Genomic DNA, 16487 nt, shown 5'->3' on the forward strand with positions numbered 1-16487 from the left:
AAGTCGTTTGATCAAATGTAAAGGGATTATAACAGTTAAAGGAAACCTACAATATTCTATTTGTAAGAGAACACAATACTTCTAATAAACAAGTAAATATGCTACAGGAACTTTAGGGCCTAGTATTTTTTCAAGTATTTCCAATTTAAGGAACTTCCTGCAATTCTGCATGATAACATTTATTTCATTTCAGTTTAATATATTTGATTTATTACATAAACTTTTTTTATATTTGAAAATTCCAGTACTGCTTGAATGGACGCTGTGTAGCTGAACATGAAAATATCATACCTGACTATTCTCAAAATACTGCTTCCTATATCAGGCGAAGTGATTCAGATTCTGCTGCAACTCAGTCGAGACCTGTTTATGCTGCTCTTCCTAATTCAACAACACAGAGGTATGTCTCTCCAGTTGCATATTAAGGAAACAATGCTGTAAATTGCTTAAATTGAAACACCTGTATCAAAATGCGGGCCTTGTGTGAATAGAGGTTAGAGTACAATATTCCATCCACAAAGTGATTTATGGTTGGTGTTGGAAGAGTAAAATCATTTCACCCATAAAAATATTAGAAAACAGTATACATAAACAAACGCCGAAGACAAAAAAAGAACACCACTTCCTTGCAAATGAAATAGTGATTGCCAACAGTAGCTGTGAAGTATGAAAAACTGTAAAAAAGTTGTCATCTGAAATGCTTGATTGGTCATTTAGTTTGCATAAATCCAGAAATAGTATTATTAAACAGAGTGTACAGTGTAATTGTGGATGATATGTTTACAACTTTTACATATGATAACATTAACTGACAGGACACCACATACCATTTAACAGCTTTATTATGTTACTAGTGAGGGATATACATATTATAAAGATAAATAAAACAGTAACAAAATATTTATTTAACCCTCAACACCCCAAAAGCACCTTGGTCCATCCCACCCTGGTCGATCTTCAGTGGAATGACCAATTGCCTGACTGAGTGATATATCTTCCATCCAGGGTCCAGAGAATTAAGGTCAGCACTGTTCCATCTTTCTCTTGCTTCCATAATGGGGGCTCTCCTTCATCAATTGCCAAATTGAGCTGTATTCTGCTGTTCTTTTAGACCTTTGTTTCCTTTTCAAGTTGCATAAATGCATTTTTGTATCCATCTCCCTCAGCATACCTTGAATTGATGTCATACACAAACAGTCAAAGCATGTCATACAAGGACTTGTCAATAGTGTGCTTTCTCATATTACTGCTATGGAGTAGCAGTCAAAGATTGTAGTTCAACAAACAGTAGAAGGTACTGCTTGCATTCCAATATATAATGTTAAAAAGGTGTCACTACTAAGTCTGTGCATGTAGCTCACAATATTTGCCATATCAGTTAATAGACCCCTGCCAGGAAGAAAGTTTACTGTTCAGTTATGAATAATGAGGTTACGTAACTACAGGCCGCCCTGTTATGGGCTGTGTTTGCTCATAACTCATTTCAAGGACAGGAAAGAAGCTGATGTCATTTCATCTTTTTTCTTCTTGCAGCTGATTCCTTCACCACCAGTTACATGCTCCCGGGTTTTGTCATCATTTTACATTTTTTATATTAACTGTCAGGACACCATATATTGTTTTACAGCTTTATTATTTTACTAGTCAGAGATATACACATTAGAAAGATGGATACAATACAAACAGAGCATTTATTTAATCCTCGTCAACACCAATCCTTAATTTCTTATGGGATGTACACAGGAATATCAATCATATACTGTACTCCAATTTAAAAGTACTTAAGTAATACTCCCAAATTTGAATGTATTTAATAGTTTTTCATTGCATCATATTGTCAGGACTGAAGCAAAGCTTTGGAAGTGGTGTTTCTTTATATCTGTCACTCTGTATATACAGTCAATAATTGGTACAGGTTAGTAATTAGTGTGGAGCAGTGTATCATTACTAACAGTTATATTATTGAGTACTTAATGTTTCTAACCTGGCTTAAACAGTTGTAATGGATTTACTGTATTTCAGGACTTTCTCTAATGTGTGATTACACAAGAGACAGACATTAGTAATGGTTTTTCATACAGTGAGATATGAACTTTTTGTCAAGTTTATATCTATAATTATTTATTTCTTATGTTGTTTACTGTACATGTGTTCCACATATCCATAAAATGATGCCATCCTGGACATGGAACATGTCAGTATTATTGTTACAAAAGTTTACTTGTACAACATATCTCAACATAACATTTGACCAGTAATTCAATTTTATTTCAAACACAGTATTGGCATTCCATTTCTGATAATCCTTATGAGCAGAAACCACAAAGATCGACTGTAATTTTTTTATTTCCTTTATGTTGCTACAATCAGTTTTGGACTACTGTTCATTTCCTATTGGCCCTCTTTTAAAAAAAAAAAAAAAAAAAAAAAAAAAAAAAAAAAAAAAAAAAAAAAAAAAAAATCCTAAATATGAGGTGTATCATAATTAATGGTGTAAATGCATATAGTTGAAAGTACATGATACTAGAAGCAAACAATTCTCAGTAACCATCGGCTCTAAAACACATACATTAAGAGCTATGCGCACTACTTCATCTTTGATCCTGTGAAACAAATCTCTTCTACTGCAAGCTCTTTGCTTTCCATATTTTAAGAGGGCACACTATGGACCAAAACAAGAAAAAAAGTCCAGTAAACATGGGCTCTAAAGTGCATACCTTAAGAACTATGAGCACGTGTTCAGTAGAAGAGAACCCACAGCTCTTAAGGTATGTGCTTTATAGCTCACATTTACTGGACTTTTTTCTTGTTTTGGTCCATATCACTTTGTCCCAAGATATTGAAAACAAAGAGCTTGCAGTAAAAGAGATTTGTTCCACAGTATCGAAGACAAAGAAGTGCTCATAGCTCTTAAACTATGCATTTTAGAGCCAATGTTCACGGAGACTTTTTTACTTCTAGGATCATGTATTTTCAATTGTATGCTTTTGCACCACTAATTATGATACATCCTGTATATCATTTAGGTTTCCTTAATTTGTTACTTTTACATTTCCTGGTTAAATTTTCTTTTCTGTTTCATGGCACTCATTATTTACTACACTGTCCACTCACATTAATGTAGGCACCTGTCAAAAGCCTGAATACCCACCTTTTGCAGTGCAGACTGCTGCTAGACTTGCAGGAATAGAGTCATTGAGGTTCTGGAAGGCACCACCAGGGATGTGGATTCATGCCGACTCCAGTACCGTGGCCAGCTGCACTAGGTTTCTCGGTTAAGGATCCACGGTGCAAATACCCCAATCGAGGCTGTCCCGTAGATTCTCAATTGGGTTTAAATCTGGGGAGTTTGATAGCCAAGGAGTACAGTAAACTCATCCTGGTGCTCTTTTAATAACACACATACACTGTCAGCTGTGTGACACATTACATTGTCCTACTGGTAGATGCAATCGTGCCGACGAGAAATAAATTGCTTGTAGGGGTGGACATGGTCCCCAAGGATACGTGCATACTTGTGTTGATGTACTGTGCCTTCCAGAATGACAAGATCACCCACGGAATGCCATGAAAACATTTCCCAGACTATAAAGCATGCAGGGTGTTTGCTTTCAGATGTTTCATGCCATACTTGCCAATGGAGCATAAAACATGGTTCATCTGAAGAGGCCACCTGTCGCCACTCCGTAGATGTCCAACTGCAGTACTGCCCTGCAAATACCCTCCTTTGGCATTGATGAATAGCAGTCAGCATGGGTGCTTGAACTAGGAACCTGCTGTGGGGGTCCATACGCAGCAAAAGTCACTGAACTTTAGTTGAAGAGACACTTGGCTCATCTGGGCAATCAGTTGCTCAGCAGTTTCACCTCTATTCACCCACACACATCTCGGAAGCCTTATTCATCTGTGTCATCCATGGCCAATGGCGCACCACAGTTGCCTTGGTGCTGGTTTTGGATGGTGCCATTTTGTCATGCACAGTATACTTTAACCACAGCGATACTCAAACACAAACTTACTGTTTTGGAAATGCTCCCATCCTTGGCCTGAAAGCTGCTGATTATGCCCTTTTGGGTGGCAGATAAATCACTCCACATCCACAATACAACTATTACTACACTTTTTCTGTGTTCCCCCCCTCCCCCAACACGCTTTATACCTCCTTCACTGCTAGTGCTGCAATGTTCCGTCTTTGAGTGGCTATAGTACATTGATGTCGAATGTAGGTGGTGGTCACATTAGTATGACTGGACCACGTATTTGCAATTCTTTTCTTATATCTAGTTTTTAACCACATGTATGTTAACTTATATTATAACACACTTTGCAATGATGCCAACTAACACAGAAGTTTCAGTTTCCTGTTAGGTGTTGCCTTCACAAGTTGAATGGCACTCATATTAATGTTATTGGCATATTTGCACTCAATAATATATCTGCCAGCACAGTAATATGTAATGCAAACTGCACAATTGGTATATGATAATAACATTACACATTGAAGTGCTTCAGACAAAATGAAAGAAAAAAAAACACAACATTATTTATCAAAATAATTTATTTCTGGAGCTTTAGCAGCCAAGTTCACTGTCTTTGTGGTGTGAATTATATGCTCCCAATGTAGTTTGCAGGATAAATGGAGACACGAGAATTTATATGTATTTAGTATCTGTAACTGTCCATTACTATATGTCCCCTGCATCTTTATAGATGGAGAAAAACTGAATGAAGTTCATCTTGTTTAGATTGGCAGAAAGGAGTTGACAATACACCACTTGAGGGCCTTGAAAGGAATTGTTATTGTCTGTAGTTGTAATTCACCTCCATTGCTCACTGAGGCACCATATTTCTATTTTACACAGCACTGTTTTGGTATCGAATCTGATACTAACAGTGGAATTTTGTTCATGTTTCAGTAAAGGCAGAGGTTTATCCCTGTTGAGACTGTGAAGTTAGTGTCAACAATAGTAGAAAGATTACCTGACTATATCAATATCTGGGAAATGAGCAATCACATGTAATAATACAATACTGTTGTGAGAAAATGAATGTCTCTTGTACATTATTTAATAAGAAGAGTGTTTGTCTCATTCTTATTCAATACTAAACTACACCCAATATGTTATAAAACTGATTGTCATTCAATGTGAGTAGTGGTTGTGAAGCTTACATCCTTCAGGTTGGCAAATATTTCCCTTTCAAATACAAATTCCTGATGGTCTCTAAACCATGTGCTTCCTCAGTGCTGATTCAGATGTGTTGTATGCTGAGATAAAACTCAATTTACTACATCTTACATCATTAAGTTTCTTCCTTTGGACATACATTCAAGGCAGCATTCATACATAACCACTGCCTAAACTTATCCAACAACTTTGTATTTGGATGAGCCACATAATGTAGTTCATTACAGTATTCGTGCTATACATTGGCTGTGATGAGCAATTATTCTGTATATCGCAAGTGATTATTCTGTATATTTCATTGTGTTCTTAACTGAGCATGCATGAAAGGCTTAGAGATTTGTAACCCACACATTATAAAATTGGACAGTTTTTACTCCTGTAGAAAACAGATGAGCAATAATTTTTTAATTAACTTTTGAAACCACAATATTTTTCGTGTTCTATATGGCAGAAATATCACAAACACAATATTTTTCTTGGAGATACATTTAACAGCCATTTGTTGTATAATAATTTCACAGGAATTATGATAAATGATGATGTGCATTGCTTTTTTGACACCTTTGTTTGAAAATAATGTACTTGCCTTTAAGCAGTTGCCCCAGTGCCTGTGAAAAGTTAAAAGCCTACCATTTCGGATAGCATTTCAAAAGCAAGGGAATTAATTTAATGTTTAATCATAATTTTACGGGAATCCTTAAAGAAGTTAGTAAGGGCAATATTCATAATAATGAATTTTGCTAAGCAATTTTATACTTACAAACGTGTTTACAGCATCTAAATAGTTTCTTTTGATCTCAACTCGTAGTAATTGGAACTTTATAGCCTGTCATGTAGCAGCTTGACAGAATTAAATTGAAGAGAGAATAGTATGAAACTCTGCTTAGAAGTGGTAAAAAAAAAGAAAATACCAACTATTAGAAGTAATGGTAACATTGCAAGAAAGGTGACAAACTCTGTCATCTGAGCAGGTGTTAAATGTCATTTGGTAGACATAATGTTTTCTTTTACCTGTAAAAAGATCTATATTTATTGTGAATAACTGTAGTGTTTTTAATTCGTTTGTTATATTTTACTTTGTATATTGGATTACATGTTTATAAGCATGAGTAATCAATTTGAAATTATTACAGTTCATTAATGAATAATAATTGTGGAACACAATAACATTTGTATTTGTCTGGAATGTTCTAATTTAATACATGGATCATGCACATACAGGTCAGCCTGGCAAGATATCTGGAGCACGGGGAGTTCATCCACACCTCTCCCTCCCACTGTCAGCCAGAAATACCCATTCTATACTCAAAAGACGACTTCTACTAACAGCCAACAAAATTACAACTATTATCATGCAACAAAATCGGTAACAAATTATACTACACCAACAACAAAAACTGTGAATAACTTCTACCAGTTCTTCACTACAACACCAAGAAGCACTTACAGTTTTGGTACTTTTCACAATTATGGTTCAACTAAAAGTACATATGGTGATTACTACAGATCAAAATTTGGGTCAAGTACAACCCCAAATCCTTACAACAGTGACAGTAAATACACAGACACTAACAGGAACCCACACAATCTTAACAGTTATCACCAATCTTATTCAAGCACATCATACAGTTATCACACGTCTACAACAACTACCTCCACCACACCAAGGCCTACTTATTTTTCTGCATTCAAAAACCATGGGAACTTCATCTATCAGAATCCAGTAACAACAACCAATAAATATCCTCCATACTTCAGTTTTGCTGCAAGTAGTTACCATCAGATAGTTAGCAACAGTACGAATGATCAGGCACCAAATTTAACACATGGTAAGTCAATGAGAAATGACGGAGAAAGCAAACATCTTCTTCCAAGTCTCTCGCTTTGGATCAACTGTCAGAAAGAACTTCCTTCACACTGTGACAACCTACATAAAAATAAAGCTTTAAACAGAAAGCAATAAATAAGTATTACAAGTTGCACACCCTTTTCTCAGTTCTCTGTAAATGCTACTATTTATGCTTCAGTATGAATGTTTTAAATTATCAAATAAAGATAAAAATTAAATATGAAGCTTCTGGAGCCTACAATTCATACAAAAATTAAAAATTTGACCAAATAACCATACTCTTCACACTCTTTTTATCAGCATGAAATTTACTATTCCAGCCATGCAGCCCTTCACATGAAGATTTGTTTTCCAAAACTAAACTAGACATTATATTCATGTAACTGTTTAGCAGTGATTTAAAAACGGCATGTGGACACAATTAACATGCTGATAAATTATTTGGGCTTTAACAAAAAATTGCAATGTTATGATTTTGATAAATTTTTAAACTTAGCAAGTGACGTACATGATGCATCAAAAATCAGCATACTCACATTTAATGTTACACTTGATGTTGCAAAGAGTAAATACCTGAATGGTGAACTCCAGACTTCCGTGAAGAGAGAAATAAGGAGGTTTGTCATACAAGCACAGAGGTGGCTCAGAATTTTAAAGATGGAAGAAGTGCAACAGCTTAAGACAGAGTTTGCAGATAAAGTGGTGAAGGATGTACAGGCTACAAGGAGCAACTATGAACCATCCTTTGTGAATCAGACAATATTGATCACATTCTGCAGAAGGTTCTTTCTGATTTTTTTGTGGAAAAAAGCAATGTTAAAGACAACATACCCCCTCACCATAGTGAGCATTTTCAGCTTATAGACTCATTACTGTCAGTTTATCCATTCCTTCTTTGGAGCAAAATTGGTTTCCTGTCAATTAATTAATTCAGGACTAAGGAAAAGAAGGAAGAGTAGGGTTAAACATCATGTTAATGACTAAGTCTGTAGAGATGAAACAGATCACTACTAGCTGTAACAGGAAGAGGCATTAAGATGGTGAAAACAATACAAAACAGATAATAAATCACCAAGTTTTTAAATTGGTGCATCTTATTTATAAAGACAGCAGTGTAGAGGAAATTGAAATGTTCATGTTTAGTGTTGTGACAAGAAGTGAGTCATATCTGATTACAAACTTCAATTGTCCGAAAAGATGTGGACTATAGAAGCAACAGTTCAGCACTAGTGAAGATTACAGAAAATGATAGGTCATGACTATGCACAGGGAAGAGGTATTATGAATAAACAAAATGTTGTAGAAGGAGAAATAAGCAGAGAAGAGAAAGTTTTGCAAAAAGGAATGAGAATTATTGACAGATGAACCTGACAGAAAGAAGAAGCAGTACAACACAGCAGAAAGCAAGCAAATATAAATAGAACTAAACACAAGAAAGTTGCACAAATAGAAAATGTATGTTAAATAAAATGGCAGAATCTGGTACCAATATTATATGAGTTTTCATTTAATAGCTTGTTTTGAGTATATGCATTACATCTCTAAGTGGAAGATGCTAGCTTTACTGGAAGGTATATTTTCACTTTCCATGTAGCTGTGACACTAATTAACTTCTGCCAGAAATTTCACTGAAACAGAAAGCTCCTGTAGACTAAATAGTAGCTTAGGCAACATCTTAAAAGGCCTTGTAGCCTACCTGAAAATTATTAACAAGTAAAGCAGGGAAACTGGAGCACTTTGCAGATATATATATATATATAAGCTTTCGCAACAAACTGTTGCCTCATCAGGAAAGAGGGAAGGGGAGGGGAAGACGAAAGGAAGTGGGTTTTAAGGGAGAGGGTAAGGAGTCATTCCAATCCCGGGAGCGGAAAGACTTACCTTAGGGGGAAAAAAGGACAGGTATACACTCGCACACACGCACATATCCATCCACACATACAGACACAAGCAGACATATTTAAAGACAAAGAGTTTGGGCAGAGATGTCAGTCGAGGCAGAAGTGTAGAGGCAAAGAAGTTGTTGAAAGACAGGTGAGGTATGAGTGGCGGCAACTTGAAATTAGCAGAGATTGAGGCCTGGCAGATGACGAGAAGAGAGGATATACTGAAGGGCAAGTTCCCATCTCCGGAGTTCGGATAGGTTGGTGTTGGTGGGAAGTATCCAGATAACCCGGACGGTGTAACACTGTGCCAAGATGTGCTGGCTGTGCACCAAGGCATGTTTAGCCACAGGGTGATCCTCATTACCAACAAACACTGTCTGCCTGTGTCCATTCATGCGAATGGACAGTTTGTTGCTGGTCATTCCCACATAGAATGCATCACAGTGTAGGCAGGTCAGTTGGTAAATCACGTGGGTGCTTTCACACGTGGCTCTGCCTTTGATCGTGTACACCTTCCGGGTTACAGGACTGGAGTAGGTGGTGGTGGGAGGGTGCATGGGACAGGTTTTGCATCGGGGGCGGTTACAAGGATAGGAGCCAGAGGGTAGGGAAGGTGGTTTGGGGATTTCATAGGGATGAACTAACAGGTTACGAAGGTTAGGTGGACAGCGGAAAGACACTCTTGGCGGAGTGGGGAGGATTTCATGAAGGATGGATCTCATTTCAGGGCAGGATTTGAGGAAGTCGTATCCCTGCTGGAGAGCCACATTCAGAGTCTCTTATATATATATATATATATATATATATATATATATATATATATATATATATATATATATATATATATACACACACACACTCCTGGAAATTGAAATAAGAACACCGTGAATTCATTGTCCCTGGAAGGGGAAACTTTATTGACACATTCCTGGGGTCAGATACATCACATGATCACACTGACAGAACCACAGGCACATAGACACAGGCAACAGAGCATGTACAATGTCGGCACTAGTACAGTGTATATCCACCTTTCGCAGCAATGCAGGCTGCTATTCTCCCATGGAGACGATCGTAGAGATGCTGGATGTAGTCCTGTGGAACGGCTTGCCATGCCATTTCCACCTGGCGCCTCAGTTGGACCAGCGTTCGTGCCGGACGTGCAGACCGCGTGAGACGACGCTTCATCCAGTCCCAAACATGCTCAATGGGGGACAGATCCGGAGATCTTGCTGGCCAGGGTAGTTGACTTACACCTTCTAGAGCACGTTGGGTGGCACAGGATACATGCGGACGTGCATTGTCCTGTTGGAACAGCAAGTTCCCTTGCCGGTCTAGGAATGGTAGAACGATGGGTTTGATGACGGTTTGGATGTACCGTGCACTATTCAGTGTCCCCTCGACAATCACCAGTGGTGTACGGCCAGTGTAGGAGATCGCTCCCCACACCATGATGTCGGGTGTTGGCCCTGTGTGCCTCGGTCGTATGCAGTCCTGATTGTGGCGCTCACCTGCATGGCGCCAAACACGCATACGACCATCATTGGCACCAAGGCAGAAGCGACTCTCATCGCTGAAGACGACACGTCTCCATTCGTCCCTCCATTCACGCCTGTCGCGACACCACTGGAGGCGGGCTGCACGATGTTGGGGCGTGAGCGGAAGACGGCCTAACGGTGTGCGGGACCGTAGCCCAGCTTCATGGAGACGGTTGCGAATGGTCCTCGCCGATACCCCAGGAGCAACAGTGTCCCTAATTTGCTGGGAAGTGGCGGTGCGGTCCCCTACGGCACTGCGTAAGATCCTTCGGTCTTGGCGTGCATCCGTGCGTCGCTGCGGTCCGGTCCCAGGTCGACGGGCACGTGCACCTTCCGCCGACCACTGGCGACAACATCGATGTACTGTGGAGACCTCACGCCCCACGTGTTGAGCAATTCGGCGGTACGTCCACCCGGCCTCCCGCATGCCCACTATACGCCCTCGCTCAAAGTCCGTCAACTGCACATACGGTTCACGTCCACGCTGTCGCGGCATGCTACCAGTGTTAAAGACTGTGATGGAGCTCCGTATGCCACGGCAAACTGGCTGACACTGACGGCGGCGGTGCACAAATGCTGCGCAGCTAGCGCCATTCGACGGCCAACACCGCGGTTCCTGGTGTGTCCACTGTGACGTGCGTGTGATCATTGCTTGTACAGCCCTCTCGCAGTGTCCGGAGCAAGTATGGTGGGTCTGACACACCGGTGTCAATGTGTTCTTTTTTCCATTTCCAGGAGTGTGTGTGTATATATATATATATATATATATATATATATATATATATATATATATATATATATATATATATATATATATATATGGAAACATTCCACGTGGGAAAAATATATCTAAAACAAAGATGATGAGACTTACCAAACAAAAGCGCTGGCAGGTCGATAGACACACAAACAAACACAAACATACACACAAAATTCTAGCTTTCGCAACCAACGGTTGCTTCGTCAGGAAAAAGGGAAGGAGAGGGAAAGACGAAAGGATGTGTCTGCTTGTGTCTGTATGTGTGGATGGATATGTGCGTGTGTGCGAGTGTATACCTGTCCTTTTTTCCCCCTAAGGTAAGTCTTTCCGCTCCCGGGATTGGAATGACTCCTTACCCTCTCCCTTAAAACCCACTTCCTTTCGTCTTCCCCTCTCCTTCCCTCTTTCCTGATGAGGCAACAGTTTGTTGCGAAAGCTTGAATTTTGTGTGTATGTTTGTGTTTGTTTGTGTGTCTATCGACCTGCCAGCGCTTTTGTTCGGTAAGTCACCTCATCTTTGTTTTTTTTATATATATATATATATATATATATATATATATATATATATATATATATATATATATATATATATATATATATAAAATGGAAGGAAACATTCCGCGTGGACAAATTGAGAGAGTTCCATTCTTTAAATACTTAGGCGAGGTCCTAGAACCCACAGGGGGAGAGAAAACTGCACAAAAAGTTCAACTGCAAAAACTGAAAAGAGCATACTGGAAAACCCACAACATATACAATAAAAAGTGTCTCTCCATTCACTCAAAAATACGACACTACAATACAGTAATCAAGCCCGAAGCACTATATGCCAGCGAAACACTCACACTCCATAGAAAAGGCGACCTGGAAGGCATCCTGAAAGAGGAACGCAAAATTATCAGAAAGATTCTTGGCCCAAAAAGAACTGAAGATGGATACAGGTTACAGTCTCGGAAAACTACAGAAAAATTATCTAACCTCGCCGCAGACATCCGGAAAAGAAGACTAAAATTTTACGGTCATATCCACAGACTCCCAACACCCAGACTCTCCCACAAAATTTTAATATACATTGAAAAATTGAAAACCATACCCTGGATAAAAGAAACCAAAACAGATCTAGCAAATGCACAAATAAATTCTTCAGAAGTTATAAACAGAAATGTATACAGGCAAAAAATCAGTAGTTGGAAAGTACAACCCAAGAATGAAGTTTGCAAGAGACAGGGGACAAAATGGACAGAGGAAAGAATGAGAGAAGTTTGGAGAATTAAAAAATTGAATCGGAAAAGCTTTGCGTGATCCGTATGGGTCCAATCGCACATAATAAAATATATATATAATAGAGGGAAACATTCCACGTGGGAATATATATGTGTGTGTGTGTGTGTGTGTGTGTGTGTGTGTGTGTGTGTGTGTGTGTGTGCGCGCGCGCGCACACACACTTTAGGTCATAGTCTAGACAAAACACGTATTATTGGTGGTAATATATGAATGCATGACAGTTATAACATAGTGACTCAGTACTATGAGGATAACAGAGTTAACCAGTAATTTACAACTTAGCATATCCCAGGAAAAGCTTTATTCTGTAGAAGGCAGTTTATGTAACACAAAGTATGCTGAATCTGAAGAACATTTTTAACATCTTTTCTTTATCATGAATTTATGAGTCAGAAGGAGGCAAGCTCCAGAACAGATGAGAATTAATAATGGTGTTAAAAGGGGGAAGAAACTGTTAGAACTAAAACTGAAGAAAGGATTCTTGGGTATATCACCTGATGATGATGCCTCAGTTAGATATCAAAAAATTGTCAATTTTAGAAGTTTTATCTAGTAAGATACCCAATAGTCCTTCCTGCTGCCAAGAAGCAGCAATATACTGTAGAAATAGAGAGAGAGATAAGTAATGACCGCTGTTAAATCTCTCTCTGTGGTGTGACTACAAGATTTTAATTCTGTCATAACTGACTACACTGAAAATAACTAACACTTTTTCTTAATGTACTTGCATAATTCATTACTAATATAAATAAAATGGTGATGGAGGCAGCATTCCTAATAACATTACATAATGCTTGTTGCATCAAACAGATGCTAACTTTGTAATAACCATTATAATTCTGTGGTAAATGGGTTTTAAGGATTTATGAGCAAAATTGACCAGTTGTTCATATTTTATTAATTGCAGCACAAAACTTTATTTTTAAGAAAAAGAACAGGTTTTATGTTGAAAAAATAAAAAAGTAATTTTTATCATTAAGTATTTACAAACTACTTTCTGTACAGTATTTTTACTTAAATAGTTTTGAAATACTCTTTCCTTTTTAGAATAGTGTATGTGCTGTTTTTCCATAAAAGTTATTTAATAAATGTTTTATCATTCTGTTCCCAGTGGGAGACACTGAATGTATTGACAAAGTTACAAATTTAAGTGGAAGTCTTACATGCCATGAGTTCCTCACACGTTATGGTTATCAATACTGTTCACACCAGTACCTTCGGGAAAGCTGCTGTGCATCACATAAAACAATCTGCCGACAAGAATACACAAGAAGCTGAGGTGTCACAATATGTGACTAAATCAAGAGGTTGTGACTGTAAAACAAAAACTAAGTCAGTGACTACAGTGTGCTTGATTCAAGCAGACGTCATTCACGGGTAACATAATTTATTTCTGTGTCAATTAGAGAAATTTTGCTTAAGAGATGTACGTACAAGAATTCCCCAAGTAGCCAGTGAAGTAATATTTCTCAAAATAGTTTCATTGGAACATCTTAATGTGGGCAAAAATCAGTCACCTCTGGAATTTGTTCATGAAATAGATATGTGTTTCTCATTTGATACAAAAGACAATAGGACTGCCATGAGCATTTATGTGTATAGATTCATAACAGTGTCTGTATAAACTGAAGTATTAGTGAACTTTGAAATAAGAAGTTGGACATATGAGTGATCTCATTTTATGACAATGATGTAGTGTGCTAAGTTGTGTCATAGTGACACTGAAAGACACAAATAACTGTTTACAAGACTAGCCAATGTGTGCACAGAAAGAGAAAAGAAGAAATTTAATTTATGATTTACAAATATGTAAAGTCATTGTGATATGCCTGTGATTTATTTTCACTCACATCAATAGAGGTGTCAATGGTGACTGTGCTGTGCATTTTGTCTGCTTTCAGCACTGTCAATCAGCTTCAAAAGAGTGCTGTTGTTGTCTCTAGTTATGCAAATCAGGATACAAAACACAAGTTATTGTACAAAATATTGTCAGTTCTGATATTGTGTGATACAGATTTCACTTTAAATTGATAAAATGCTGAAAAAGTATTTTGAAAGACTGTTTTCTGACACACTCAGAATATAGTTCATAAAAACTGTGTTGTAGCGTTTAGCATCATTTATTTATGAGTGCTAATGTGCAGTGTATTCAGAAGAGCTATGATTTATGCTGTGTGAATGTACTTTGTTTAAATTGAAAGGCCTAAGAAATAAAATTAAGAAATTTCATTATGTATGATGAATTAATTATCTTCACTGCCTTACTAAATGTGTATAAATGTATAAGAGTATTCCTGTCTCCTATCCATATACAAAATTTTGTGACTAAAACCTTTGGACAAATTAGATTTCCAGGACTTAAAACATATCTCCTGTGATGCTGACTGAAACATTTAAGTTACTAAATAGTTTTATTTAAACACCAGACTACATAACAATCAAATTTCTTTAAGCAAAAAATGAATGAACCGAGGACTTTATTGGCCGGGAGACCCCATCTGGGGTGGCTCGGCTGTCTAGCGCTAGTCCTTTTATTTGATGCCACTTCAGTGACTTGAGCATCAGTGACGATGAAATGATTGTGAGGACAATGCAACACCAGCCAGACCCTTAGCAGATAAAATCTCTGACTCGGCTGAGAATCAAACAAGTGTGAATGTTTTTCTGACAACTCAGAAAGACCTTTGAAGAAGTAAGGAGCATGGAACGAGGGGGAGGGCAAGGGGGGGGGGGAGGAGAAGAAGAAGAAGGAGAAGAAGAAGACGAAGAAGAAAATGATACAAATCAACTGTGTGTATGTGTGGTGAGGCAAGTACTCTCCCAAATCATCACCTGCTCCACTACACTGCTACTTCCTTAGCCACACTGAAAGAATTACTACTGGTTAGGGTAATTTCTGGACTGTTGTCAGGCAGCCTCTGACAAAATTTGCATCTTTGGATTATTAAAACTAACCAATCCCTTTTCCTTATTCCTTATAAATATGTGGCATACCAGTCATGTAGGGTCAAATTTAAAGAGACAGTAAAGGATTCTAAAAAGAACAGGAACCAATGGTCAAAAATCAATACTTCAGGATGTACTAGGTCTTGAATGAGGATTGTGTCTAAGGCACACATTTCTAAAATTCTTGTGTTTGATAACAAACAATTGCTGCCACATTGGTGGTGTTGCTTTAAAAAATAAAAATAATCATTTGTCCACAGTGGAGTTTCGCAGTATTTACAGTTTGTGACAAGTTGTTGAAGGTTGACATCCACTTAATGCTTAGTGGGAAATGACTTATTTTCTGGAAAGCCAACAAACATACACTGAAACTTTTTTCGACAGCTATCATCATAGTTGGAAGAAGTATTTTGCCACGGATAGGAGAGGGTAATGAGGTACTCTTTCACTCTTGTTTCTAAATGTTGGGGATTTTCATTTCCTGTCTGTCTGTCAGCAACCTGTTACAGACCTTTGAAGCTGAATATAAAGCTCCATTCTGAGTTCTAGATAGGATGCATAGTCTATTTGAAAATTATTTTTACTTCTAGTGGCATGGTTTTAAATTGTTTAGTTCATACTAAATTCACTCTTCGCACTAAGTGCAAATGCCAATAGGGAATATTTGTAATGGCACATAAGTGCATGAGTCCCTTAAGTCCTTGAAGAGGCTTCTGTAAGATATTCGGTTACCAACTTTACACAAAATTCTTACAGCACAAGTGTATCAAATAAATATCTTTATAACATTAACGGCACTGCCTGAAAAGACTATGCTGTAACAATACTGAGTGAAAGTATGCAAATAATACTAACAACCCTGTCTGTAGGTCACCACAATGAGAGAGATTTCGAGGTGCAAAGTAGACAGAAATCAGCTTTTTAGTTAACTCTTTACAATGCTGGTGCCACCTCAGTTTATTATCCATCTGGATGTCTAGATACTTCTTCCAGTAAGTGCCCTCTGATCTCCACCCATGGTACTGATAAACATTTTGA

At 37.9% G+C, this 16487-nt stretch overlaps 1 protein-coding gene across 3 annotated transcripts in view; it reads left to right on the forward strand.

The window, feature by feature from the left end:
* The window catches only part of LOC124802520 (A disintegrin and metalloproteinase with thrombospondin motifs 16), a 479986-nt gene extending 465251 nt beyond the window's left edge, over positions 1-14735 (forward strand). For 2 of the 3 annotated variants that reach the window (XM_047263362.1, XM_047263361.1), the window contains exons 15-17: positions 246-400; positions 6408-7015; positions 13615-14735. In XM_047263362.1, the coding sequence (XP_047119318.1) occupies positions 246-400; positions 6408-7015; positions 13615-13781 (930 nt within the window). In that variant the 3' untranslated portion in view covers positions 13782-14735. The remainder of the gene's footprint in view (positions 1-245; positions 401-6407; positions 7016-13614) is intronic. The other variant, XM_047263363.1, reaches the window with a different exon arrangement.
* The last annotated feature ends 1752 nt before the right edge of the window (positions 14736-16487 follow it).

The sequence above is a fragment of the Schistocerca piceifrons genome, chromosome 6 (assembly GCF_021461385.2).
Source record: "Schistocerca piceifrons isolate TAMUIC-IGC-003096 chromosome 6, iqSchPice1.1, whole genome shotgun sequence".
Classification (NCBI taxonomy): domain Eukaryota; kingdom Metazoa; phylum Arthropoda; class Insecta; order Orthoptera; family Acrididae; genus Schistocerca; species Schistocerca piceifrons.